Genomic DNA, 27,856 nt, shown 5'->3' with positions numbered 1-27,856 from the left:
CTATTTTCAGTGCCATCGTAATAGTTACTAAATGAATGTTGTAAGTCGAGGACCATCTGTACTACAGGGTTAAGTTTATTACTCACAGTGGAGGAAAAAGGCACGAGACAGGATCGTAATTCTGCTAGTCGAAACAAAAATTCGGAGAGTCCAAAAATTTAGCAACCAGTGGTGCCTCTTTCTTGCTGTGGCAAGAATGGTCGTAAAATGGGATACAAGTCACTTAGCACTTCACAACAGAAATTTTGGGCTCCATTGTGGTCATAAGTCAAGGACTACCTATAACAACAGTTGAATACTACTGTCCTTATATTGTGAAGTGAGACTTTTGCTAAGTGAGCTGTGTCCCATTTTACGACCATTCTTGCCACAGCGGTTAAGGGAGTGCCCACAGTTGATCAGTTAACAACCCGGTTGTTAAGTGAATCTGGATTGGCCATTGGCTTTGCTTGTCGGAAAGTCGCAAAAGGGGATGACGTGACCCACCCACCCCCGGGATGACTGCGACAGTCATAAATACGGACCGCTTGCCCAGCGTCTGAATTTTGATGACATGATGATGGGGAGGTGGCCAAGGTCATCACTGTGAAAAATGGTCCTAAGTCACTTTTTTTCAGTGCCGTTATTTTGAACGGTCACTAAAATGAACTTGTCAGTGTTGGAAGCCGTATGTCACTTGGAAGCTGCCACATTGAGTGCCTGGGAATTTGGGAGCGGGGATTTCATAGTGGAGTAGAAGACTAGACACAACATTCTTTTCTCAGAGAGTCAAGGGCATGTTGCCCTGCACCTGGAGAGGAGTGTCTGGAGGGATGCCTCTAGATAGGACGAAGATTTGATTGGGCCACCACGTGACAGACTGAGGGATGCAGGGGATGGATCTTTGATTTTCTTTTGGGAGGGGAAAACCCAGAAGTGTCAGATTCGGGTTTTCCCAGATGTGCCAATAGGACAACTCAAATAAAATGGAACTTTTGAGGAATTGTTTGTCTCCGAGTTGAATGGTTTGGAGCAGTGGTGGGAGTCAAAAAATTTTACTACCGGTTCTGTGGGCGTGGCGTGGCTTGGTCGGCGTGACAGGGGAAGGATACTGTAAAATTCCCTCCCCAGCCCACTAGCCTGCTTTCCAGCTCTGTTCTCCTGTGCAGGGCAACCAAAGAAGACCCAGCCAATCATCTGGGACTCAATGGAAGGCAGAGAAGAGATGGGGGCGGGAGCAGTCTTTGAGGGGGGGTCTTTGCCGGTTCTCCAAACTACTCAAAATGTCCGCTACCGGTTCTCCAGAACTGGTCAGAACCTGCTGAACACCACCTCTGGGTTTGGAGTTGGTTAGTTGGAACGGTGACAGAACTGTAGCTAAGTCAAGGAATAGCTGGACACACACACATGTGCAAGCCTACACAAATGCACCTCACTTTAGCAATGGCTCATCCTAAGTCAGGGCAGAGGTGGTATCCAGCCGGTTCTAACCAGTTCTGGAGAACCGGTAGCAGAAATTTTTTGAGTAGTTCAGAGAACCTCTGACTGGAGATTTTACAGTATCCTTCCCCTGCCACGCCCACTATGCCATGCCCACAGAACCGGTAGTAAAAAAAATTTGAATCCCACCACTGAGTCAGGGGTGCCAAACTCAAGGCCCAGGTGCCTCTGCTAGCGAAAATGGAGCTCCGTTTTCAGCCGCGACAGCCTCCTGCAGCCCTCTGCCAGCGAAAACAGTCTGGGCCGGCCACGCATGCTAACCTGGCTGAAAACAGAGCCTTGATGAGTGTGACATCGAGTTGGCCACACCCTTTGGCCACGCCTCCCCCCTCCCCTGAGGTCAAACACAACCCTGATGTGGCTCTCAATGAAACTGAGTTTGACACCCCTGTCCTAAGCGAAACCCCTCTACACAAATTGGCAGTGACAAATCCAGATCTTTCCCATGCTTGTGATGAGAGTGTTTTGAGCTTCGCAGGCTAATTCTTTTTACAGAAACAGATTCTTCCCTGATAAGATTAAGTCTTTCGCTTCATGAGAATGCTATTTTAGGCAACTTGCAGAGGGGGAGGGAACTGCCGTTGTTCGTTCTGCTGAGACAGGCAACACAAACAAAAAAAGACTAGATTGATATTGTGCAACTTTGACCTCCAGGAAACATCGTTATAGATGTGCTTTTAAAGTTGTAGCAACGTTTCGGCAGAATCTCATTTGCCATCATCAGGCTTCTGTATTGTGTTCGTCTGTGAGTCAGACTTTCACAGTTGTTTCTGTTTTAAATTTGGGGCTAGCCTACTGCTGTGCCAGAATGGTTTTTTTCTTCATCCTGATTGGTTGGGAGTCTTGGTCTGTGTTTATTGGTCTTGGAGTTTCCTGTGTTCTGCTTGATTGGTGTTTCTAATATCTTCTGTCTGTTTTGTGGCTTTTTGTGTCTTGATTGGCTGGCAACATTGTGTTCCTGTATTGGAGGCTTTTAGTGCAGCCTGGCTCCGAGTAAATGGACGGCTATCATTTATTAGGAAGCTAGGTTTCATCTGGGTTCCTGGTTGGGGTGTGTTTGAGCTGGAGGTATCAGGGGGGATCTGTTTGTGACCAGGTGTTTGCCTGGCTAGTGGTGTGGAGATTTTTTTTGTTTGAGAGTGCAGGCTTCCAGATAATTGACAGTCTGGTGGAATCATCTCTTCTATTCATGCTTTCAGGTCTTTTTTCAATCTCTCTCTATATAGATCTCTCTATATATAGATGTATAGATATAGATATAGATTATAGATATAGATATAGATATCTATATCTAATCTATATCTAATCTATATCTAATCTATCTATCTATCTATCTATCTATCTATCTATCTAGATATAAATCTATGTAATAGATAGATAGATAGATAGATAGATAGATAGATAGATAGATAGATAGATAGATAGATCCTTGTTCCCATATTATGCTATGATAAGAGCTAGAAACTTGGTGAAAAAATAAACAATACTGAAACATGACATTTTAATGATAAATTAGGGTTTCAATTCCTCTCCCTGCTTCAAACTCTCTTTTTTATTGCATTTTTACAATTTCACTTTAGCTATCCAAGATAGCTACACAGACTGTCCTCGACTTACAACAGTTCATTTAGTGACCATTTGAAGTTACAACAGCATTGAAAAAAAGCTATTTAGAACTGTTTTTCACACTTATGATTGTTGCAGGATTCCCCCATGGTCAGACACTTGGCAAGTGACTCGTATATATGACGGTCCTGGGGTCACATGATCCCCTTTTGCAACCTCCTGACAAGCAAAGCCAATGGGGAAGCCAAATTCACTTAACAACTTAACAACTGCAGTGATTCACTTAACAACTGTGGCAAGAAAGGTCGTAAAATGGGACAACAGTCACTTAACAAATGTCTTGCTGACAAACAGAAATTTTGAGCTCAGTTCTGGTCGTAAGTTGAGGACTACCTGTTCTTATGACTCCGATTTGAAGTTCCCCGCAGCCACTTGACCACAATTCCTGTTGACAATAACAGCAACCAATCCACATTTTTAGAGATTTACCTTTCCAACTTGTGTCCATGTGATGCCTTTTACAACAATTTTGCCAAAAATCAGAATTTAACTTTTAGGCTTTGACAAAACTGGCCCACAGTGAACCACATGTTTGCTTAACCACTGCAGCATCCACTTAATGACCATGGCAGTCAGATTCAGATTAACAGAGTTGGAAGGGACCTTGTAGGTCATCTAGTCCAACCCCCTGCCCAAGCAGGAGACCCTACACCATTTCTGAAAAATGGCAGTCCAGTCACTTTATGACTGCCACAAAGAAGGTCATAAAATTGGATGGGTCATGTGGGAGACCAGATTTATGACCATTGTGAGTTATGACTGTGAGAGCCAGGTGTCATTACGGTTGTAATACGAAGACTACTTTTACAGCCGGGGGGATGAGTTTACGTGGAGGGAGGGTAATATTCTACTGTGTCCAGAATAAAAGCAGAGATTATCTGCTTGCCTCTAAAAAAAGGGCTGAATTAATCCCGTAGAGGCATTCTTCTTTATTGGATTATTAAAAGAGATTTATGGAGACCTTTTTTTTTCCAATGGAAGAAGTTTTTCCTAGAGGATAATCAGATCTGGACTGCAGAACTCTGAATAACCAGCAGATGGCAGCGAGAAGGATTCAGTGCTGTCCTCTAGTGGGTTTCCAGAGTTTTGCAGCTCAGATCTCACAAGTCCTATTTTTCAGCTACACATATTTCCCTTTCGAGGCACTTTAATTGCGATTGGTTGGTTTGAAGGAAAGAAGATGATGTAGGATGCCAGAAAAGCATTCTTGACATATTTCCATAATCCAGTACATTGCTCGTTTCTTCTAAAGGGAGAAAAAAATGCAGCATCAAACTACGAAAAACAAAAAGCCAAAAACAACCAAATTGTTAGGTTGGAATTATGATATATTTTGGATGCACGGGTGGAACTAAATTAAAATGTCCAGTTCCAGATGCAAATTCAGGTCGTCCTCGACTTACAATGACAATTGGGGCCGGGAACGACTGTTGCTAAGCAATGCAGTCGTTAAGTGAGACATCATGAGACCGTGCCCGATTTTACAACCATTTTTATGTGGTTGTTAAGCAGATCACATGGTTGTTCAGTGAATTTGACTTCCTCCAAATGATTTAGCTTGTCAGAAACTGGCTGGGAAAGTTTATAAATCAAGAATGCAACACCAGCAAACTCTCATGCAGAGAAACTACTGTTGCGCCCAAAGGGGGTTTTTAAAGAGCTCTCTTTTCAGCAAGAGTGTCGCTGGAAATGTTCCAAGTTCCTAGTCCTCATTATCAATATACAGGTAGTCCTAGACATACAACAGTTTGTTTAGCGGCCGTTCAAATTTACACTGGCACTGCTCTTCACACTTGTAACCATTGCAGCACCCTCAGAATCACTGCAGCTGTTAAGTTAGTAACATGGTCATTAAGGGGCACCGTGACCGTCGTAAAATACGAGTCCTTTGCCAAATGCCTGAATTTTGATCACACCACCATCAGAACGCTGCAACGGTCATAAATGTGAAAAACGGTCATAAGTCCGTTTTTTCAGAGCCGCTGTAACTTCAAACGGTCGCTAATTGAAATGTTGCAAGTCAAGGATTAACCGTATAGCTGAGGCCAGCCAAAATCCTTACAAGCCCACTTAGTTTAGTCACACCTCATAAATGCTGGAAAGAAGTAAAACTAAACATTCCAGTGATTTCCAAAATTTCATCACCCGAGTTCTCCCAGGGTAAAAGCGCAACAACTTCAGGCCACAATCACACCCTGAAGCATACAATGTTCGTCCAGAGGGAACCCACAAAACCGCATTTACACCTTTGGCTTTCACCCCACCAGGCTCCATTTCGGCCGTAAAACAAAGCCACAATGTAGATCTTCTTCCTAATCAAACCCAGGGCCGTAGAAGTAAAATCAAATGAAAGCCATAAAATCAAATAAAAATATTCACCCTTGCACCTGCCAGAAACAAGGACACCCAATGAACCCACAATTTTTTTAAAAAAAAAGTATGAAAGTTTACAAACATTTTACTTCCTGGATCTAAGGAAACTGGATTAAAAAGCCTCAAGCAATCCATTTACTTTCTTGAAATAGAAACTACGGATAAACTATCCCCCCCACCCCGACAACACAATTTGTCAACACATGCTCACGTACAAAAAAAAAAACCCACCACACTCCTATGCAATGCAAAATCCTCATCTTATGATCTCCATTGAGCCCAACATTTCTGTGGCTAAGCAAGACACTTGTGAACGTCCTTTTTTCAGCCCGATGTATGATCGTTTTGGCCATCGACGTTAAGTGAACCACTACAGTTGTTCATGGAATCTGGCTTCCCGGTTGACTTTGCTTGAGAGAAGGTCACAAAGAGTGATCACATGACTCTTTTGGAACCGTCATAAATATGAGTCAGTGGCCAAATGTCTGAATTTGGATCACGTGACCCTGGGGATGCTGCAAAGGGTCCATAAGTGAGAAAATGGCCATTTTTTTTCCAGTGCCATTGTAACTTTGAACTTTCATTTGTAACTAAATGAACTGTCGTAAGTCAAGGACTATCTGAGGTGAATTTTTTTTCCAAAGATGACCCACTGAATAAGAGTTTTTGGAGAAGGAACGTAGGGGCTGCTGTTTGCATCCTGGCAGAGCTGAGACCAGGGGTGAAATGCTACCGGTTCCACCTGGTTCACTCGAACCTTCACCCCAACCAGTAGTAAAAAACAAAGTTCCTATGACCGAGATGGCAAACTAGTGCCACGCCCTTTCAATGGGCTTGCACACCATCGCCAGCTGCTCTTCTGGGTTCTGGCATGCCAGCCAGCTGGTGTTCGCGGGCACTGGAGTGCCGGAAAACAACCAAAAAAACAGCCAGAAAATAGACTGTTTTTCAGGCCTTTTCCAGACCATTTTCAGGCTGGTTTTGGGCCAAAAATGGCCCAGGAAATGGCCTGAAAATAGCCAAACAATAGGCCTGTTTTCCAGGCCATTTTAGGCCCAAAACCAGCCTGAAAATGCCCCCAGAATGGCCCGAAGGCCTGAAAAATGCCCCAAAAACAGGCATGTGCGCACTTGCCCAGCTGGTCTTTGGTTTTCTGGTGCTCCGGCACGCAGACATGCATGCACATTCTGGGCACTCGGTGCCGAAAAGGTTCGCCATCACTGTCTTACAATCAGCTGAGAGGAGAAAGGAGGAGAAAAGCGCAGTTTCGGCCCTCCCACCGTCCCCTGCGCTTTCCTGTTCTTTATCCTCAAAGCTGATTGGCGCGGCAGAGGCTCAGCTGGTGTTTGGAAAGCTGTGCGTGAAAGTACGTGCGAAGTGCGCAATCATCAAACCAGTAGGGAAACGGGTAGAGTCCCACCGCTGGCTGAAATCGTTTAAGTCTCCCCCACAGTTGGTTCTGGATAACTAATAATTATAATTACAATTATCAAATTACTTATTCTGGAGGAAAAGCAAAGGTAGTCCTGGATTTACAACCATTTGTTTAGTGGTCTTTGAAGTTCCAAGGGCAGGGAAAAAAAGTGACTCATGACCATTTTTCACACTTATGACCGTTGCAGCATCATGTGGTTTACAGTTGAATGCTTGACAACTCACTCACATTTATGACGGTTGCATTGTCCCGAGGTCCCGTGATCCCCTTTTTGTGACCTTCTGACAAGGAAAGCTAAGGGGGAAGCCAGATTCACTTAACAACCATGTGACTAACTGAACAGCTGCAGTGATCCACTTAACAACTGTGGCAACAAAGGATAGAATAGAATTCTTGACTGGCCAAATGTGATTGGATACACAAGGAATTTGCTTCCGGGGCAAAGGTCATAAAATGGGGCAAAACTCACTTAACAAATGTCTCACTTAGCTACATAAATTTGCGGTCATTAAGTAGAGGGCGACCTGTAAATGAAACATCTGTTAAAAATTTTCTGGATTGTTCAATTTCCCAGGCACTCTAGCAGTCCTCCCTGCTTGAGGATGGCCTACCTTTGAAATTAGTTCATCGTGGTTGGCCAGGTGAGCTCTGCAATGGATGCAGCTGTACGTGCGATGGCACGAAGGTAGGTAAGCTTGGAATGTCTTGGACCGGGTCATCTTCACCATTGGTGCCACCGAATGCTGCGTGAACTCGGAGGTGGCCCAGGAGGTCCTCCTACACGACGGGTCGCAGGGGAAACACTGGAGCACACAGGTAAAGGCCGTGATTCGGTAGGGGGCAGGTGTGGCGCGGACTCCACACACTGGTGATGCCTTCAGGATACTAAAACCGGGCACGGGAGCCAGCCGACCCACGTTAACCTGAATGGACAAAAGGATAAAAACAAGAATGGCTTTTCCAAACAATTGTCAGCGCATGGGCGAACCTTTGGCATTCCAGTTCTGAGTAAGGTATCTCAGGTTGTTCCCATCTCAGCTTTCACAGGTGGACCCAGGTAAGAGCCCCAGTGGTGCAATGGTTAGAATACAATGTTCTAGAATGCAAGCTAACTCTGCTCACAGCCAGGAAGTTCGATCCTGACCAGCCCAAGGTTGACTCAGGCTTCCATCCTTCTGAGGTCAATAAAATGAGGACTAAAATGTTAGGGACAATATGCTGACACTAATCCGCTTAGAGAGGGCTGTAAAGCACTGTGAAGTGGTGTATAAGTCTAAGTGCTATTACTTGCGAAGGAGGGGAGGGAGGGAGGGAGGGAAGGAAGGAAGCCGTGTTGGTGCAGTGGCTAGAATGCAGTATTGCAGGCTGACTCTGCCCATAGCCAGGAAGTTCGATCCTGACCAGCTCAAGGCTGACTCAGCCTTCCATTCTTCTGAGGTCGATAAAATGAGGACCCAGATTGTTGGGGGAAATATGCTGATTCTAATCCGCTTATATAAGTCTATTGCTATTGCAAGCAACTCTGCCCACTGCCAGGAGTTCGATCCTGACCGGCTCAAAATTGACTCAGCTTTCCATCTTCCAAGGTCTGTAAAATGAGGATCCAGATTGTTGGGGGGAAACTGCCAACTTGGTAAACCACTTAGAGAGGGCTGCAAAGTACTATGAAGCGGTATATAAGTCTAAGTGTTACTGTTAATTCTATGTCTTTATGATGCCTATGATGTCCCGGGATCACATGATTTTGCCAATTTCTGACAAGGAAAGTCAACAAGGAAACCAGATTCACTTACTTGTCAGAAAGTCGTAAAGATGATCAAGTGAACCTGGGACACAGCAACTGTAATAAGTACATGCCAGATGCCAAATGGCCGAATTTTACAGGTTTTACAGATTAGCAAAAATAGCGCCATTTGCCGAAAAGCAGCTGATTTGTTGTGGCGGTTGTGCCGTTCGCCCGCCAAACAGATGATTGTTGCGGCAGCTGTTCTGATAGACTGGGGGACTCAGCCGATTTGCTGTGCGTGCCTTGTGCTCACTGCTTGCGATCAGCTCTAGCCTCCAGTTGTCCTCCGTGAGAATCCAAAGAATTCAACTTTCAGCCTTTTTCTCTGAGGCACTCTGGCTAAACACGTCTCTCTTGGGCTAAGACTGAGTCAAAATTGGGACACAGCCAAGAGAGGCGTGGCTACGAAGTTTAAACGGACTCAGTCTCTGGGCAGTAAGGTAGAGTTAGCCAATTCTTTGGATTCCTCTGCTCAGCACCCTGGAGAATTGGAAGGGATCTTATAGGTCATCTAGTCCAACCCCCCTGCCCAGCAGACCCTACACCATTTTTGACAGATGGCAGTCTAGTCTCTTCTAGTTTCAAGTGATCACATGACCACGAGGATGCTGCAATGGTTGTTAATATAAAAAAAAACAATCATACCTCACTTTTTCCAGTGGTGTTATAACTTTGAACGGTCACTACACAAATGGTTGTTAAGTCAAGGGCTACCTTTATTCGACCCTTTGAAAGGGGAATCCCCAGAAACCGGATCAAGGAAAGGACAGGGAGAAACTGACTTGCCCCTAACTGGAACAATCTGATCCATTTTCTTTCAAAGGTGACTGGGATCAATTCCGGCTTTGCTGAATTTTTTCCACCATGATATCCATTGCATGGGCTGGCTTTGCACAACACGTTGAGCCAGGCCAGTGAAGCCCCCAGGGCTATAGTTGCACAAAATATTTGAATTTGGTTTGTTTCAGCTCATTTTTTTTGCTTGGTCTGTTGGGCAATTCTGTACTTATGGTTTGATTATGTTTCAGGATTTTGTGGACCTTTGAAAAATGGGCTGATTTGGCCACTGTGTTTGAAAAGGAAACCGAGGGAGAGAGGGAGGGAGGGAGGGAGAAGAAAGAGAAAATAGGAAGGAAGGAAGGAAAGGAGGGAGGGGAAAACAGGAAGGAAAGATGGAAGGAGGGAAGGAGGGAGGGAAGAAAGGAAGGATGGATGCATGGAAGATAGAGGGGGGAAGGAAGGAAGGAAAGAAGGGGGGAAGAGATAAGATGGAAGGAAGGAAGGTAAAGGGATGAAGGAGGAAGAGAGGGAGGGAAGGAAGAAAAAAATGGAAGGAAAGAAAGAAGGAGGGAAGGAAGGAAGGAAGGAAAAAAGGGAGGGACGGAGGGAAGGAGGAAGGACAAATTCCTACAATCACGTGGCATCACTGTAGCAAGCAAACCAACTAACACCCTTTAATGCATCCTAAGAAGAACACCACAAAACCCAGAAACCCCAGAAGAAAAAACAGGAGTTATCTATAACAGGAGTACCTGTCCATGGCCAGTTAGGAACCAGGTCACACAGCTGGACATGAGTGGCAGGTGAGCAAAACTGCACATGTGTAGGATCTAGGTTGTGTGCTTCTCCTTCGTCCCGGTTCTTTGGGAAAATTGTCTTCCACAAACCCCATCCCTGGTGCCAAAAGGTTTGGGGACTCCTAATATACAAACCTGCAGTGTAAGGACTGCAACAGCCACTTTGTAGAACAAACAGGCAGAAGACTAGCAGAAGCGCATTCATGAACACTACCAACTAGCAGACAGAAGACATGATGAAAACTCTTGAATTTCACAACATGTGGACAGACTCAACCATAGTTTCAAACGGTGGGAAACGGTGACCCTCATAGACCAAGCCAATTCCAAAAACTCTAGGGAATTTCTAGAAGTCTGGCACTCAACCATCAACAGGTGCATTCAGGTAAGCAACATGTACACATCATTCAAAACAGACACTGTAATCAAAAGGCCAAAGAGGAAACCCAACACCAAAGCATCTCTTTCCCAGCCATCTATACTCAGCTAAGCAGAGGTGAACATCAAACTGAACATTAGGCCATCCACCAAAGTGTAAACAGATCAGACATCCAGCCGTTGCTTATCAATGGAGACAGAATGGAGCAAGTGGCCAGTTTTAAGTTTCTGGGTGTTACTCTAAAAGAGGACCTGACCTGGGGGTGCTCACATTGCAGCCCTGGTCAAAAAGGCCCAGCAGAGATTAGACTACCTGTGGCTTCTCAGAAAACAACAACTGAATGAAAAACTGCTGATGGCCTTCTACCGCTGCACCATAGAGAGTATCTTAACTTACTGCACCTCTGTATGGTTTGCCAATTGCACAGTGGCAGATAGGAAGGCACTCCAGAGGGTTAACGTCATTGCCCAGAGGATCCTGGGTTGCCCTCTCCCCTCTTTGGAAGAGCTTTATAGCTCCCGCTGCCTTAAGAAAGTTCAAAACATTCTCAAAGATCCATCTCATCCTGGGCACCCTTTTTATTTGAACTATTACCATCTGGCAGACGGTACAGGATAATAATAATAAAAAAAAAGGACAAATAGGCTGAAAAACAGCTTCTATCCCACGGCAGTAGCTCTTTTGAATTCTGCTGTATAGTGCAGTGTCGAGGGTTTTCAGTTCAATGTGTGGAGGGTGAAGGATGTGTGTTTATTTTCATGGTCATGCTGTGCACTAAAGATGGTGTTTGATTTCATTGTACAGGTGCATTGACAATAAAGTAAACTAAACAATACCCCAAATCAAGAAACTACCAACTCAGACGAACAAACCAACAATAAACAACAGCCTAATCAGGAAACTATCAAGAACACACCCACCAGCATGGCAAACCAGTTGTATATAAAAATAAGAGTAAACCCTACTCCCTTCAACCACTAATGATGTTACCTAGTTGGGTTATGAAACATCTGCAAGAAAAACCATTGCTCAGAGAGCACCAAGGACCCCACAGTCGTCCTCCTCCTCCTCCGAAAATCCCTATTAGAGCACTGATGATGTTACCTAGCTGGGTCATGAAATATCTGTAAGATAGCCACCAAGTTCATAGAGCACCAAGGGCCCTAATCAAAGAGAATGAGGGGACTGGAAGCTAAAACATATGAAGAACGGTTGCAGGAATTTGGGGATGTCTAGTTTGGTGAAAAGGAGGACTAAGGGAGTCGAGCTATTCTCCAAAGCACCTGAGAGAAGGACAAGAATCAGTGGATGGAAACTAATCAAGGAGGGAGAGAAGCAACCTAGAACTTTCCTGACAGTGAGAACAATTAATCAGTGGAACTACTTGCCTCCATTATTCCCAATGCCCCAACACTGGAAGTTTTGGAGAGATTGAACCACCATTTGTCTGAAATGGTATAGGGTTTCCTGCTTGAGCGGGGTTGGACGGGGGGTTGGACTAGAACACCTCCAAGGTCCCTTCCAATCCTATTATTCTATGTTCTTACGCGCGTCAGACGAGCATAGGATGGGCTGAGCAGGGCCAGCCTGGGTGTGCAAAATTTAAAAGAAGAAATCAAACTAGAAATCAGTCTCGGCGACGTTGGGAATAAAAGGAGCCACAAAAAGAGTTAGGATGGCCTGTGGGCTGGGCTGGGCTGGGGGGGGGGTTTGCTATTTCAGGAAAACCAAGCCCCCACCCTCCCCCATTCCCCCAGCCACAGATGGAAACCAGAGGCCTGGTGGCCTTTAAATAGCTCATTCCAGCCCACATTCCCAAGTTATTAGAAGCTAAGAAAAGCAGCTGTGGACAGAAAAGGCTCTGTGTGTGTGTGTGTGTGTGTGTGTGTGTGTGTGTGTGTGTGTGTGTGTGTGTGTGTATGCGCTAGTGATTCTCTTGGCTTGCTTGTGAACAAACCTACATCAATCCCTCTTCAGTCCAACTCCTTTTGCACAACCAAGTCAAGGTGCATTAGTATCAAACAGACCCATTTTTTTTTTCTTATTAGATGAGCGTGTGTGCGAGATTTCACAAAACTATACAGGTAGTCCTTAAGATCATAAATACATTATTTAATAAATACATTGTTTAATAATAACAATGTATTTATTTGCAACCATAAATCCATTATTTAGTGGTGCAGTGGTTAGAGCGCAGTACTGCCGGTTACTTCTGCTGGCTGCTGGCTGGCTGCAGTTTGACAGTTCGAATCTCGCCATCCTTCTGAGGTGGGTACAATGAGGACCCAGATGGTTGGGGGCAAGAGGCTGACAGCGGTTTAGCTTAGAGAGGGCTGTAAAATAACTATAAAGTGGTATATAAGTCTAAGTGCTATTGCTATAATAGGCCCTGGCCGTTACGGCTAAAAGTTATCGTGTTATACAGCCAGTCATCATGCGACTGGACTCCGATTTGATGGCTGGTAATCTTGTGGGAAGTTACAACAGCACGGAAAAAAGGGACCGGTGTCCGTTTTTTTTCCACACTTACGACCGTTGCAAATCTCTGTGCTGATGTGATTAAAATTTGGACGCTTGGAAACTAGTTCATATTTATGATGGTTGCTGTGTCCCAGGGAGTTGGAAGTCCACCCATCTTAAAGGATGCTGGCAGGGGGATTTTGGGAGTTGAAATCCACCCATCTTAAAGCACTGGCTGGGGGATTCTGGGAGTGGAAGTCCACCCATCTTAAAGCATGCTGACTGTGGAATTCTGGGAGTTGAAATCCACCCATCTTAAAGCAGTCTGACTGTGGAATTCTGGGAGTGGAAGTCCTCCCCTCTTAAAGCAGTCTGACTGTGGAATTCTGGGAGTGGAAGTCCACCCATCTTAAAGCAGGCTGGCTGGGGGTTCTGGGAGTTGAAATCCACCCATCTTAAAGCAGTCTGACTGTGGAATTCTGGGAGTGGAAGTCCTCCCCTCTTAAAGCAGTCTGACTGTGGAATTCTGGGAGTTGAAATCCACCCATCTTAAAGCAGGCTGGCTGGGGGATTCTGGGAGTTGAAGTCCACCCATCTTAAAGGATGCTGGCAGGGGGATTCTGGGAGTTGAAATCCACCCATCTTAAAGCACTGGCTGGGGGATTCTGGGAGTGGAAGTCCACCCATCTTAAAGCAGGCTGGCAGGGGGATTCTGGGAGTGGAAGTCCACCCCTCTTAAAGCAGGCTGGCTGGGGGATTCTGGGAGTGGAAGTCCACCCATCTTAAAGGATGCTGGCAGGGGGATTCTGGGAGTTGAAATCCACCCATCTTAAAGCATGCTGACTGTGGAATTCTGGGAGTGGAAGTCCTCCCTCTTAAAGCAGTCTGACTGTGGAATTCTGGGAGTGGAAGTCCACCCATCTTAAAGCATGCTGACTGTGGAATTCTGGGAGTTGAAATCCACCCATCTTAAAGCAGGCTGGCTGGGGGATTCTGTGAGTGGAAGTCCACCCATCTTAAAGGATGCTGGCAGGGGATTCTGGGAGTTGAAATCCACCCATCTTAAAGCACTGGTTGGGGGATTCTGGGAGTGGAAGTCCACCCATCTTAAAGGATGCTGGCAGGGGATTCTGGGAGTTGAAATCCACCCATCTTAAAGCATGCTGACTGGAATTCTGGGAGTGGAAGTCCACCCATCTTAAAGCAGGCTTGCTAGGGGATTCTGGGAGTTGAAATCCACCCATCTTAAAGCAGGCTGGCTGGGGGATTCTGGGAGTGGAAGTCCACCCATCTTAAAGATGCTGGCTGTGGAATTCTGGGAGTTGAAGTCCATCCATCTCCAAGTTGCCAAGTTTGAGAAACACTGATTTAGCATATTGATCAGCTTCTGATCAGCGGAGGGGAGGGAATTAAGACTCCTGCATGGAACCGTACCTAGTTTCTGTTGGTGTGAGTGTGTATGTGTGTATACACACGTTAAGTTCCTTGTGTTTTCTTTTTTCTTTTTTTCAGGAAAGTGCCACAGGACTTTTACTCCGTGGCATCTTTCCACATGGCCTGATGGATGTTTTGCCGAGTGTATCTTGAGCAAGAGCCAAATTCTCCACCAAATATTTTCTCTCTCTTTGCCTGCTTTTCAAATTACGGCCATCCTAATGGATTTTCCGAGATGTCGTGTCAGCCACGCAAGTTCTCAGCAAGCCATTGTTTCCCTGGCACAATTGTGTTGGCAATTGTAGACGACAACAGCCAGGCAAAGTCCAAACCTCAGAGGACTTGAAACGAGCGGCACTTATTCCAGATCTAAGAACAATAACCCTTTTTCCATTTGTTATTTTCGTTCTTTTTTTTTTTTTTAAATTTCCAAGAGAGAAGATGCAACCACTTGAAGGAAATTGCGACACCGAAGAAGTGCAGCTTGGAAGAGTTTTAGAGGTTAAGAAACAAATAGGATCTGGGGAAATCATAATTAAAAAGCATTCGCATATGAAAATAAGCTGCTTATAGATTGTGTACCTTGGGCTGTTCAGCACTGAATCCCTCTACTGATAGACCTCAACTTACGACCGCCATTGAGCTAAGTGAGACAGTTGTTCAGTGAGTTTTGTCTCACTTTACGACCGTTCTTGTCATACCGTTTCCCCGAAAACACGACCTACCCTGAAAGTAAGTCCTACCTTGACCTTTTACATGTGTGCCCAATATAAGCCCTACCCCCAAAATAAGCCCTAATTAAGATCTCACCCGCTCCAGAGTGGATGGGTAAAAATTAAGCTAGGGTGGGGATAGGGTGGTGGTGGAGCTGCTCTACTACTTACCTTTGGTCAGTTGTAGCCAGGCCTCGCACTTGCCTTGCCAGCCCGTTTCTTCTGCAGCCAGCAAGGCTGGTAAGGCTTTCCTGAAGGCCTCTGGAGCTGATAACAAAGCTCTGGATCGATCCTGAGCTCTGTTATCGGCGGCAGAGGCCTTCAGGAAAGTCTTGCTGGCCGTAGAAGAAGTTCCTGAAGGCCTCTGACAGCAAAAAGGAGGCTGCGGGCAACGCATGCAAGTGAGGTTAGTCAGTGGATGACATCCCCCCGAAAATAAGACCTAGTGCCTTTTTTGGTGGTAAAAACCTATAAGACAGGGTCTTATTTTCGGGGAGCCGTTAGGTTAATTGTTGCAGTTGGTAAATTAGTAATCCAGTTGTTAAGTGAATCTGGCTTCCCCATTGACTTTGCTTGTTAGAAGGTCGCAAAAGGGGATCATATGACTCCGGGACATTCCAACTGTCATAAGTACATGCCAGTTGCCAAGCGTTTGAATTTTCTGATCATGTGACTAGAGGGAAGCTGCTACCGTGTTAAAAATGGCATGTCACTTTTTTCAGTGCCGTTAACTTTGAATAGTCACTAAATCAAACGGTTGTAGGTCGAGGACTACCTGTATATTGTCAACAAGCCATCAGTTGACAGACTAAATCTTACAGTTAAAAGGAACGGCACTTTTGAAAGCAAGCAAGGAGAAATGCTATTTTTGCAAAAGAGAACTCTCCTTTTGATATATTCAAGCTATCTTTTTAAATGAGGTGCCTTGCAAAGTTTCCAATATTACAGTCCTTGATTTATGACCAAAATCAGAAAGCAGAATTTCTGTTGCTCATAAAGCAAGGCAATTGGTCAGTGAGCCATGCCCAATTTTACATCATTTTCCCCTCCTTGGCACAGGTATAGTCCTCGACTTATGACAATTGAGCCCAAAATTTATGTTCTTAGGAAACATTTGCTAAGTGTGTTTTGCCCCATTTTATGACCTTTTCTTGCCACAGTTGTTAAGTGAATCATTGCAGTTAAGTTAGTAACTTGGTTGTTAAGTGAACCTGGCTTCCCCTTCGACTTTGCTTGTCAGAAGGTCGCAAAAGGGGATCATGTGACCCCAGGACACTGCAATCGTCATAAATATGAGTCAGTTGCCAAGCGTCTGAAATTTGATCCCTTGACCATGGAGACGTGGCAAAGGTCATAACTGAAAAAATGGTTGCAAGTCACTTTTTTCAGTGCCGCTGTAACTTTGAAGGGTCACTAAATGAACTGTTGTAAGTTGAGGACTACCTGTAGTTACGCGCAGTTCTGTATGTCAGCATGTACTGGTGTTCTTAAGTGAATCATACGGTCATTAAGTAAATCTGGATTCCCCAAGACTTTCCTTATGGGAACTCACAAATATGTACTCACAAATGGTGGATAGATGATCCCAGGATGCTGCAACTATTGTGAGCACATGCCGATTGTCAAGTTTCCAAATTTGGATTATGTGACCCTGGAAATACTGACATGGTCATAAGTCAGTCACTTTTTTCAGTGCCGTTGCACTTTCGAATGATCATGAAACGCATGGTTGTAAGTCAAAGATTACCTGAATTTAGCCTGCAATACTCTGGGTAACCCCTAGATGGAGACCTAGATTTTCTTGACATACTTTGCTGCCATCTAGTGGTCATTTGGAGTACTACAGCTTGGATCTTGCCCAATTCCCCACCTTTGATTAGAACCACTAGATTGTCTTGGAAGAGGAGGTGGAGCGCCATGTTAAGCCCAACCTTCAAGAGAAGGAAAGGGGAGGGGAAGCGCGAGGCGGCGGGAGAACAGAAAAGGCGGGCACCCGCGCCCGGGGGCCCCCCCGGCGGGGGGGCGCCGCCCGGCCGCTGCTGCTGCCGGCTGTGCCGCGGGGGGGGGGTCTATCAGTCAAATGGAATGGAATGGAATGGGAATGAGAATAGAATAGGAATATAGAGCCGTGATGGCGAACCTATAGCACACATGCCAGAAATGGCACACAGAACCATCTCTCTGGGCGCGCCAGCCATCGCCTCTTGCTCTTCTGGGTTCCAGCTGGTTTTCTCCATGGTTTTCTCGCACACGGGAACACCAAAAACTGGAAGAGCCCGCGTGTGCATGCTCCCGTTTCAGCACTCGCTGCCGAAAAGGTTTGCTAACATTGGAATAGGGAATGGGAATAGAATAAGGACAGAACAGAACAAAATAGAATAGGTACAGGAAGAGGAGAGGAGAGAAGAGAAGAGAAGAGAAGTTAAGTTGGAAGGGACCTTGGAGGTCTTCTAGTCCAACCCCTACTCAGGCAGAAAACCCTATTCCATTTCAGGCAAATGGTTGTCCAGTCTCTTCTTAAAATATCCCAGACTTCAGTTCCCAGAATTCCTTGCCAGAGCGGTCAACAGTGAACTCCATGCATCTGGAAGGCATCACATAGAGAAGGAAGTGAAAAACTTATCTTTTAGAGCAGAAACTCCTGGGTTTTTTCCTTTCCTGTCTCCTGCCTTTCATTTGCAGTGAGCATATGTTTGTGTTGTAGCTGAGACACTGTTCCCTGACCCAAAATACACATCATAGCTGGTTTTTCCTAAAATCATGGCTCCCAGCCTGCTTCGTCTGACCAACTTAGCGGCACAAATTATTTTTGTGCGGTATCTTCAGCTGGGCTTTGTACAAAAACTACAACTGGGTTTGCACAAACTCTGCAAAGCCCAAGCTAAACATGACATACCAGAGATAAAAAAAAAAATCCAGACAGAGTCTGGGGTTTGAGGGTCTGAAACAGAACCCAAATCTTTTTCCAAACGTCTCCTTTGGATTGCAGGATATAAAATTGGGAGACCATCCGGGCGAGTTTAGCAGGGCGAACGCCGATAACTAAATCCAGGTTATTGCTTTCCAGATGCAACGCAAACACAAGCTTTGTGCGTTGCTGGCAGTTGGTGGATCACAGCGTCGAAAGGTTGTGCAAACTGACTGCAGGTAGTCCTCAAGTTACGACCACAAGGGAGGCCAACATTCCTCTTGCTGAGGCGTCTGTGAAGTGAGTTTTGTCCCGTTTCAGGACATCCCTTGCCACCGTTAAGTGAATCACTGCAGTTGTTAAATTAGTAACACAGTCGTTAAGTGAATCTGGCTTCCCCTTTGTCAGAAGGTCACAAAAGGGGATCTCGTGACTCCGGGACAGTGCAACCATTGTAAATGTGAGTCAGTCGCCAAACATCTGAATTTTGATCGCGTGACCATGGGAAGGTTTCATCGGACATAAGCATGAAAAAAGGTCGTAAGTTGCTTTTTTTAGTGCCATTGTAATTTTGAGCGGTCACTAAATGAACTATTGTAAGTCAAGGACTACCTGTATTGGGTTATGCCCTGTAATTCTCTCTTTATACAGTATACCCACTGACCTCTGACCCATGACACTGCTGGAATTGGGTATGTCTAATTCAATGAAAAGAAGGACTAGGGGGGACATGATAGCAGTCTTCCAATATTTGAGGGGCTGGTCCCAAAGAAGAGGCAGTCAAGCTATTCTCCAAAGCCCCTGAAGGCAGGACAAGAAGCAACGGATGGAAACTCATCAAGGAGAGAAGCAACCTAGAACTAAGGAGAAATTTAATGACAGTTGAAACAATTAACCAGTGGAATGACTTACCACCAGAAGTTGTGAATGCTCCAACACTGGAGGTTTTTAAAAAGATGTTGGATAACCCTTTGTCTGAAGTGATGTAAGGCTTCCTGCCTGAGCAGGGGGTTGGACTAGAAGACCTCCCAGGTCCCTTCCAACTCCTGTCATTCTGTTAAAAAAGATGTGGAGACTCTAGAACAGGGGCGGGCAAACTACGGCCCGCGGGCCACATCCGGCCCGTTGGTCTGTCCAATCTGGCCCGCCCTGAAAAAAAAACGCTGGGCATGGTGTATTGCCCTGTGCCGCGTGGCCCCCAAAGCTGCAAAACAGTGCGGAGTGCTCTCGGGGTAGGAAAGAAAAGAACTTTGCAAAGGCCTCGGCTGGGAGTTCAAAATCACCTTCAAGTGCAACCTCTCCGAAGGTGAGTCCCCGCCGATCCCCTTTTTTTCCGGGGCTTCAGGCTTAAACTTTGCAAAGGCAAAGTTTGCAGGCTGGAGCGCCTTCCCGCCAAGGAGCGGAAGGGTTCTGCCCGCGGGCGGGCGGGCTGCTTGGAGCGGGCTGCTTGGAGCCACCTAAAGCTAGGCCGCTGCTGGTGGAGCCTTGCCCTGCCTTGGTGCCCCGTTCCCGGCTCGGCGGTCCTGTTCGGGCAGCACTTTAAAAGCCTGCTCAGCACTGAGCAACTTCCCAGCAACTTTCGGCTTCCTTTTAACTGCGGGCGCTCGCTCCGGGCTTCCCTCCGCCCGCGTGGCTCGGGCCAGGCACGAGCGCCTGCGAGTTAAAAAGGAAGCCGAAAGTTGCTGGGAAGTTCCTCGGGTTTCCGGGGCTTCCAGGCTTAAACTTTGCAAAGGCAAAGTTTGTAGGCGGGAGCGTCTTCCCGCCGAGGAGCGGGAAGGGTTCCGCCCGGCGGTTGGGCGAGCTGCTTGAGGAGGCGACCCGGCGGCGCTCCAGGCTTCCCTCCGCCGCGCGGTTTGGGGCCAGGCGCGAGCGCCTGCGAGTTAAAAAGGAAGGCGAAAGTTGCTGGGAAGTTGCTCGGGTTTCCGGGCTTCAGGCTTAAACTTTGCAAAGGCAAAGTTTGCAGGCGGGAGCGTCTTCCCGCCGAGGAGCGGGAAGGGTTCCGCCCAGCGGGCGGGCAGGCTGCTTGGAGGAGGCGACCCGGTGGCGCTCCGGGCTTCCTCCACCGCGCGGCTCGGGCCAGGCGCAAGCGCCCGCAAGTTAAAAGGAAGCCGAAAGTTGCTGGGAAGTTGCTCGGTTTCCGGGCTTCCAGGCTTAAACTTTGCACAGGCAAAGTTTGCAGGCAGGAGCGCCTTCCCGCCGAGGAGCGGGAACGGTTCCACCCAGCGGGCGGGCAGGCTGCTTGGAGGAGGCGACCCGGCGGCGCTCTGGGTTTCCCCGCCGCCGCAGCTCAGGGCCAGGAGCGAGCGCCCGCAAGTTAAAAGGAAGCCGAAAGTTGCTGGGAAGTTGCTCGGGTGCTGGGAGCAGGCTTTTAAGAGCTGCGCCCCAAGGAGCAACTGGCGGCCGGAGAGGGGGAAAGGCAGGCGAAAGCCCCCACACACACCTCGGCAAGCGGTTTGCAGGGTTAGCCAGCAGTTTCTCGCAAGAGACTGAAGGCCGGTCTGCTCCCCCAATTAGATGTTGGTTCAAGAGGGAGGGTCAGCCCTGCTGATGTATATGTATCGTATCTTGTGCTGACCCGCCCGTCTGTCAAATTTTAAAAGTCCATGCGGCCCCCGAGCCAAAAAGTTTGCCCACCCCTGCTCTAGAAAGAGTGCAGAGAAGAGCAAAAAAGATGATTAGGGGACTGGAGGCTAAAACATACGAAGGACGGTTGCTGGAACTGGGTATTCTTAGTTTAATGAAAAGAAGGACTAGGGGAGACATGATAGCAGTTCCAATATCTCAGGGGCTGCCACTAAAGAAGAGGGAGTCAAGCTATTCTACAAGGTCCCTTACAACTGTTTTTCTATTTAGACTCTGAAGATGGAAAAGATGGAAGGAAAGATGAGGATGGGTAGCAAGGTTGAAGGACTCAATTAACATAGTTTTGGGGTACGTTTGAAGATCTCAAAGACCAGGTGAGGGACGGATTGCCATGGAAAATATTTTTGTGGTCTCTTTTAAAGAGTTGACTCCAGCTTATTAACACCTAATCAATCCTATAGCTAGATCTAGAACTCTAGATACTTGTGTGCATGCCAACAGTCTTGTATATTGTCTGTAACTCCAGAAGCTGTGGATGTGCATCACTGGATCACTTCTCAAAAATGATCAGAGGCCCGTGATGGCAAACCTATGGCACACCTGTCAGAGGTGGCACGCAGAGCCATTTGTGCTGGCACGCGAGCTGCAGGCAAAGTTACCTCACTGCGCATATCGCGCCTCACAGCTGATTTTTGGCCGGTTTGAGGCCTTTTTCGGCCGCCCAAAGGCTTGACGAAGGCTTCTGCAGGCTTCAGCGAGCTTTGCAGGCCGAAAACTAGCCCCGTTTTGTCACTTCCGGTATTTTCGGAAAAACAGGAAGTGACGAAACAGGGCTAGTTTTCGGCCTGCAAAGCTTGCAGAAGCCCGCGGAAGCTTTCCTCAAGCCTTTGGGAGGCCAAAAAAGGCCTCAAACAGGTCGAAAATCAGCTGTGAGGCGCAGTGTAGGTAAGGGGGTGGGGTGGGGAGTAGGGTGGGGGGATTACTTGTGCATGCGTAGGGGGCATGGGTGGACAACGCATTGCCTTCTGGGTGGTGGCACACAAGTACGAGTGTGCAAGCTCATGCACCATTTTTGGCACAGGAGCCCAAAAAGGTTAGCCACCACTAATCTAGCCTCTCCTGCTTGAGCAGGGGGGAGGGAGGTATGGACTAGAACAGGGGTCCCCAACCACCGGTCCGCGGACCGGTACCGTCCGTGGAACAAATCCTACTGGGCTGCTGGTTTGCTGGGCGCCACCATCTTGTTTTGATGAAAAAGTGCTTCCGGTGAGCTTTTCCGGGTTTTCATAAAAACAAGATCGGCGCCACTGCTTTGAGCTGGGGCGCATCTTGTTTTATGAAAGTGCTTCCGTGAGCTCACCGGAAGCACTTTTTCATAAAAACAAGATGGCGGCGCCCAGCTGATGCCAGTACCGGGCCGCGGCATAAAAAAGGTTGGGGACCACTGGACTAGAAGACCTCCAAGACTTCCCTTCCAACTGATGTTCTCCTTTGCAGCAGTGTGAACTGAAGTTCCCAGCTTTTGTTGAGCATCTTCAATCCTTACACTCCACTGTGCAATTGAACAGACTTCACCTTCTCCTTAACGAAGACAGCTTAGTTTAAGGTGCTTACTCCTTTAATCCCCAAAATGCATCTGCCACAAGACCCATAATGGGGCAATCTATCCCAAAGAAGAGGACTATAATTAATTAAAGAGCTCAACCTTCAAATTAAGGACATTCCTTGAGGTACGCCATAAGCTAGTAATTACCGGAGTGGATGACACAACCCACAATTATACCCAAGCTGTTGGATCTGGGATAAATTAATAACTGATTAGGCCTTCATTAGCCTTAAAAAAAATAACAGGGATTTTAGGGTGTATTCAGTTCCTTACATCCTGAATCCTATAGCAATAAATCATTATCCCCAAATCATTATTTATCTGTAGGTCAAATGTGGAGACCGCACACCTCATGCATGAAAGAATTCTGGACAACTGAGCCCCAAATTGCAGCTGTTAAGTTAGCAACACGGATGTTAAGCGAATCTGAATTTTCCCATGGACTTTGCTGGTCAGAAGGTCGCAAAAGGGGATCACGTGACCCAGGGACACTGCGACCGGCGTAAAGATGAACCACTTGCGAAGCATCTGAAGTTAACAGAATAGCAGAGTTGGAAGAGATCTTGTAGGTCATCTAATCCAGGGGTCGTCAGCCTTTTGGACCTCAGGGACCACCAAACTCATAATTTTAAATCCTGTGAACCAATCTGGGAAAAATCTCCAAAAAAGTCTGCAGGAAAATCCCCCACCCTGTTTTCTTACCGATTGATTATTCTTTATCTGGGACTGCAGGATACCGTCTCCAGCTCCGTTCTCAGGGGGAGAGAGAGACTTTTGGCTTCATGCAAGGAAAACAGCAGAAGCAGCAGAAGTCTTTCTTTCTCTCCCCCAAACTCCGCCAGAAATGAGTCTTTGTGAGACTTGTTGTGCCGGCGCAGCCTCTTGGAGCAGGAGGCCTTGCAGGGTTCCCAAAGACTCATTTCTGGTGGAGTTTGGGGGAGAGAAAGAAAGACTTTGGCTGCTTTCCTTGTGTGCAGCCAAAAGCAGAAGAAGAAAGAAGCAGCCCGGTGGCCAGGGGAGGCGCGTGTGGCAAGTTCCCCCCTTCCTCCCTTTCCCTCCTCCCCTCACTACCTCGTGCTGTTCGCAATGCAAGCACCGCAAGCCTTGTGTTCCCGCGGGCCATGTGGGCGGGGCAGCCTTGTGTTCCCGCGCAGCCTGGATTAATTGCTTTGGGGGGGACATTTCTCTGCGGACCAACAAAATTTTCTCACGGATCACCAGTGGTCCCCGGCCTACTGGTTGGCAACTACTGTTCTAGTCCAACCCAGGCAGGAAACCCTATGGTTGATGATGTGATCACAGGGACGCTCTAACGGTCATAAGTCTGAAAAATCAGACATTAATCACGTTTTTCCAGTGCCGTTGTAACTTTGAATGATCATTGAATGGATTCCGTAAGTCGAGGACTATCTGTAACTTCCAAGTTGTTTCTTTTGATACTTGGAAAATTCCTTTGAATGCAAATCTAAATGAGTGAGGGGGAAATTTCTCTACCTGCTCCTCTATTCCATTTAAAGATCAGACCAGATCTTGGATGTAACAAGATGTTGGGGTTATAGGATGCTTCCAGTCAAAGTTTGATCCACTTTAATTCTGCCCCCCTTTATTTAATTTGTATCCCACCTTGATTATTTTGACAAATACTCAAGGCAGCGAAACATATGCAACACATCTTCCTCCTCCTCCTTTCCTGATAAGGTGAGTTGATATGAGAAATGGGCTAGCCCAAAGTCACCCAGCTGGCTTTCATGTCTAAGGCAGGACTAGAATTCACTGTCTCCTGGTGATTGGCCCAAAGTCACCCAGCCAACTCTTATGCCTAAGGCAGGACTATAATTCATCGTCTCTACTTTATGGCTGTTACAACATCAAACAGGTTCAGCAGTCTTATCATCCAGCCTCTGTTTAAAAAAATAATAATCTCAAATCAAAAGTTTACTCTTTTCTGGTTTTCAAACTGCCCACCCTCTAAGCAGGAATAATCTTTAAAGACCAGCTTCCAAGCTGGAAATCAGAGGTTTTATGTAACTGCACCATAGACCCAAATTTAAGGGGACTTTTACATCTCAATAAGCCAGCTTTATCACTCCTGGATGACAATCTGGTCATTGTTTAAGGCAGGGGTCCCCAACCTTTCGACGCCGCGCCCGGTTCCGGCGTTAGCTGGCGCCGCCATCTTTTTGACGAAAATCACTTCCGGTGACGTCACCGGAGTGATTTTTCGCAAAAATGGCGGCGCCATGCTTCTGGTGAGCTTTTTCGGGAGAAATGGCTTTCTACCCGGAAAAGCTCACCGAACGCTGGCGCCGCCATCTTTTTGACGAAAAATTGCTTTTTACCAAAAAGATGGCGGCGCCAGCAACCAGCGGCCCGGTAAGGCTTGTTCCGCAGACCGGTACCGTCCGCGGACCGGCGGTTGGGGACCCCTGGTTTAAGGCACAGAATACGCTTGAAGTGCCCAGATTAAGACAGATAAGAGAAACTAAGCAAGCAAAAGACAGAACATTTATAATAATAATTAAAAAAAACCACCAACCCACCAACCCTCAGCAATTTAGTCTGCAAAAAAACAAGGAGAGGAACAAAAAAAACTTTGAAGGATATACTAACACAAAAGGAAGTCTGTTTTTCTTTTTAGGTTTAAATTTAAAAACCAGCTTCCCCATCCGAGAGGTGATACCAGCCTGCAGGCAATGAAGGAAGAAAACAGCCATTCCCAGCATTTTCATATGCAAAAGAACACAATGGGTGTGTTCACAACAACCTTCACCCAAAAGCATTAGGAAGAGCTTTGCTGATTTTTGACACAATGCACTCAACTCTGGTTAGCATTAAGGTTGTTAGCCCACTGGATTACCATCATGGGGCAGCAGGATACCTGTATCAATCTCTAACATGGCTTAATTTAGTTATCCAGGTTAAAGTTCATGTGCGAATGGAGCCCATCTTTGCTTCATTAAAACTCACTTAACCAATGTTTCACTTAGCAACATAAATGTTGGGCTCAACTGTGGTCGTAACTCGAGGACTAACTGTATGCTATTGAGGAATAGTGCAAGGAAAGCCCCATTTGCCTTTTAATAGAGTAGAATAGGAATAGAATAGAATGGAATGGAATGGAATGGAATGGAATGGAATGGAATAGGAATAGAATGGAATGGAATATAGAATGGAATAGGAATAGGAATAGAAATAGAAATAGAAATAGAAATAGAAATAGAAATAGAAATAGAAATAGAAATAGAATAGAATAGAATAGAATAGAATAGAATATAGAACAGAATAGAACAGAACAGAACAGAACAGAACAGAATAGAATAGAATAGAAGCAAGGGTGTTCAACTTGGCAAGTTTAAGACTTGTGGACTTCAACTCCCAGAATTCCTGAGCTAACATGACTGGGGGAGGAATTCTGGGAGTTGAAGTCCACAAGTCTTAAAGCTGTCAAGTTTGAAGACCCCTGGAAGATAGAATATAGAGAATAGAATAATAGGAGTTGGAAGGGACCTTGGAGGTCTTCTAGTCCAGCCTGCTTCTTAAGCAGCAGAACCTATACCATTTCAGGTAAGTGACTGAAAAGACTGAAACAGTCCATCTTTTTAAAAGTGTCTGAAACAGTAGCACACAAAAGACTCAGGGGAAAAAATAAGATACACAAAAGCTTTTATGTTATAGCCAAAGCCAATTGTTAAATATGTTGTTCCTTAAATTTAAGGAGAATTTTGTAAAGAATAAACTCCGTTTAACTTGAATGGCCAAGCCAACAGAAAATGTTGCTTCTCCATCTGCAGGCTTTTCAAATAGAGTTGAGCATAGTTCAACTGCTTTTTTCACGCATTACAGAGGGTTGGACTAGATGACCCTTGGGGTCCCTCCTTCCAACTACACCCTTCTATGATTCCATTTCATGACTCTCTGATTTGAGGTTACCCAATCGAACTGGATAACGGGAGATTCAGAAGACAGCATTGTTTAAACCAAATACAAGTAGTGCTCAAATTATAACAGTTCATTTAGTGAATAATAACTGCAGTTAATGAGTGTGGCAAGAATGGTTGTAAAATGGGGTAAAATTCACTTAAGAAATGTCTTGCTTACCAACATAAATTTTGGGCTCAATTGTGATCGAAAGCTGAGGACTACCCGAACAGTTATTTTTTATTAGATTTTTTTCCCCATACTTTTTATAAGTAACTTTTTAAAACAATTATTTTCTAAAAACAAAATTACAAATCTCTATTTACATTAACAGCATTGTGTCATTAGTAATACATATATTTGCTTTTATACCTATACATCAATTCTTATTTCTGTATTCTATGCATTTGTACTACCTTTCCCAAACCGCATAATAGTCCGATTCATCCTTGCCTTTTAATTCCACTGTGAATTTATTCATTTCCTCACAGTCCATTATTTTTTGTATCAGATCCTCTTCAGATGGTATATATTTTCTGTTTTCTAGCCCTGTGTGAAAGCTATGCTTGCCGTCGTTATAATATGTATATTGATGTATTGGATAGACTTGCTAAATTTTCCCTTAATTATTCCTAATAAAAATATTTCCACTTTAAGTTCTAATTGGTGTTCTGTAATTTCTAGTAGCCATCTTTGTCCCTCATCCAATATTTGTTTACTTCTGGGCACTGCCATCACATATGAAAACATGTTTATGAATAACTTAAGTAAACATGCCCAGTAGTCATTCTGGCTCCTGTTTTCCCCACAACAACCACCCTGTGAAATGTATGATGTTACCTAAGGTGGGACTAGAACTCACCAGCTCCTAGTGACTGGTTGAAAGTTACCCAGTTGTCTTTCATACCTAAGGCAGGACTAGAACTCACGGTCTCCTGGTGATTGGCCCAAACTCATCCAGCCAGCTCTCATGCCTAATATGATACTAGAACTCAGTCTCCTGGTTTTTAGACCAGCGCCTTCATCACCCCAACAAGTAATTCATAGAACCACTTGCCATTTCTGCCCAATTCATAATTCAAATTATTATCATAATTATGTCTCCTGAACTGAGACCAACAGCTCTTCAACCTATTTTCTAAAGCCCCCAAAGGCCAGACAAGGAATAACGGATGGAAACTGATCAAGGAAAGATTCAACCTGGAAATAAGGAGGAATTTTCTGATAGTGAGAACAATCCACCACTGGAACAGAAGTTGCCCTCGGAAGTTGTGGGAGCTTCATCACTGGAGGCTTTCAAGAAGAGACTGGACTGCCCTCTGTCAGAAATGGTGTAGGTCTCCTGCTGGGGGGGGGTTGGACTAGATGACCTACAAGGTCCCTTCCAACTCTGTTATTCTGTATCTTTTCAAAGAGCTGCAGAAAATGGAGGAAGAAGGCATACCAAGAACAGCACTGGAGAAGGAAAAGGAATGATTCCATCCAGACAACATCAGAGTCTACATGGCAACAAAACCAGGGAAATGTAATTAGTTTTCTGCTGTTATTGCATTACAGGTAGACCTCGACTTACAACAAC

General features: G+C 45.8%; 1 protein-coding gene across 3 annotated transcripts in view; it reads right to left on the bottom strand.

Annotated features, from left to right (window-relative positions):
* Positions 1-27,856, bottom strand: part of YPEL2 (yippee like 2) — a 104,576-nt gene that overhangs the window by 60,962 nt on the left and 15,758 nt on the right. For all 3 annotated transcript variants that reach the window (XM_087956120.1, XM_087956128.1, XM_087956125.1), the window contains exon 2: positions 7,525-7,836. In XM_087956120.1, the coding sequence (XP_087812246.1) occupies positions 7,525-7,641 (117 nt within the window). In that variant the 5' untranslated portion in view covers positions 7,642-7,836. The remainder of the gene's footprint in view (positions 1-7,524; positions 7,837-27,856) is intronic.

Source organism: Notechis scutatus, chromosome 1, assembly GCF_049901735.1.
Source record: "Notechis scutatus isolate UNSWTSFEM ecotype Mainland chromosome 1, rNotScu1.2, whole genome shotgun sequence".
NCBI lineage: Eukaryota > Metazoa > Chordata > Lepidosauria > Squamata > Elapidae > Notechis > Notechis scutatus.
Note: the sequence above shows the minus strand (reverse complement) of the source record. Positions and strands in the feature narration are given on the sequence as shown.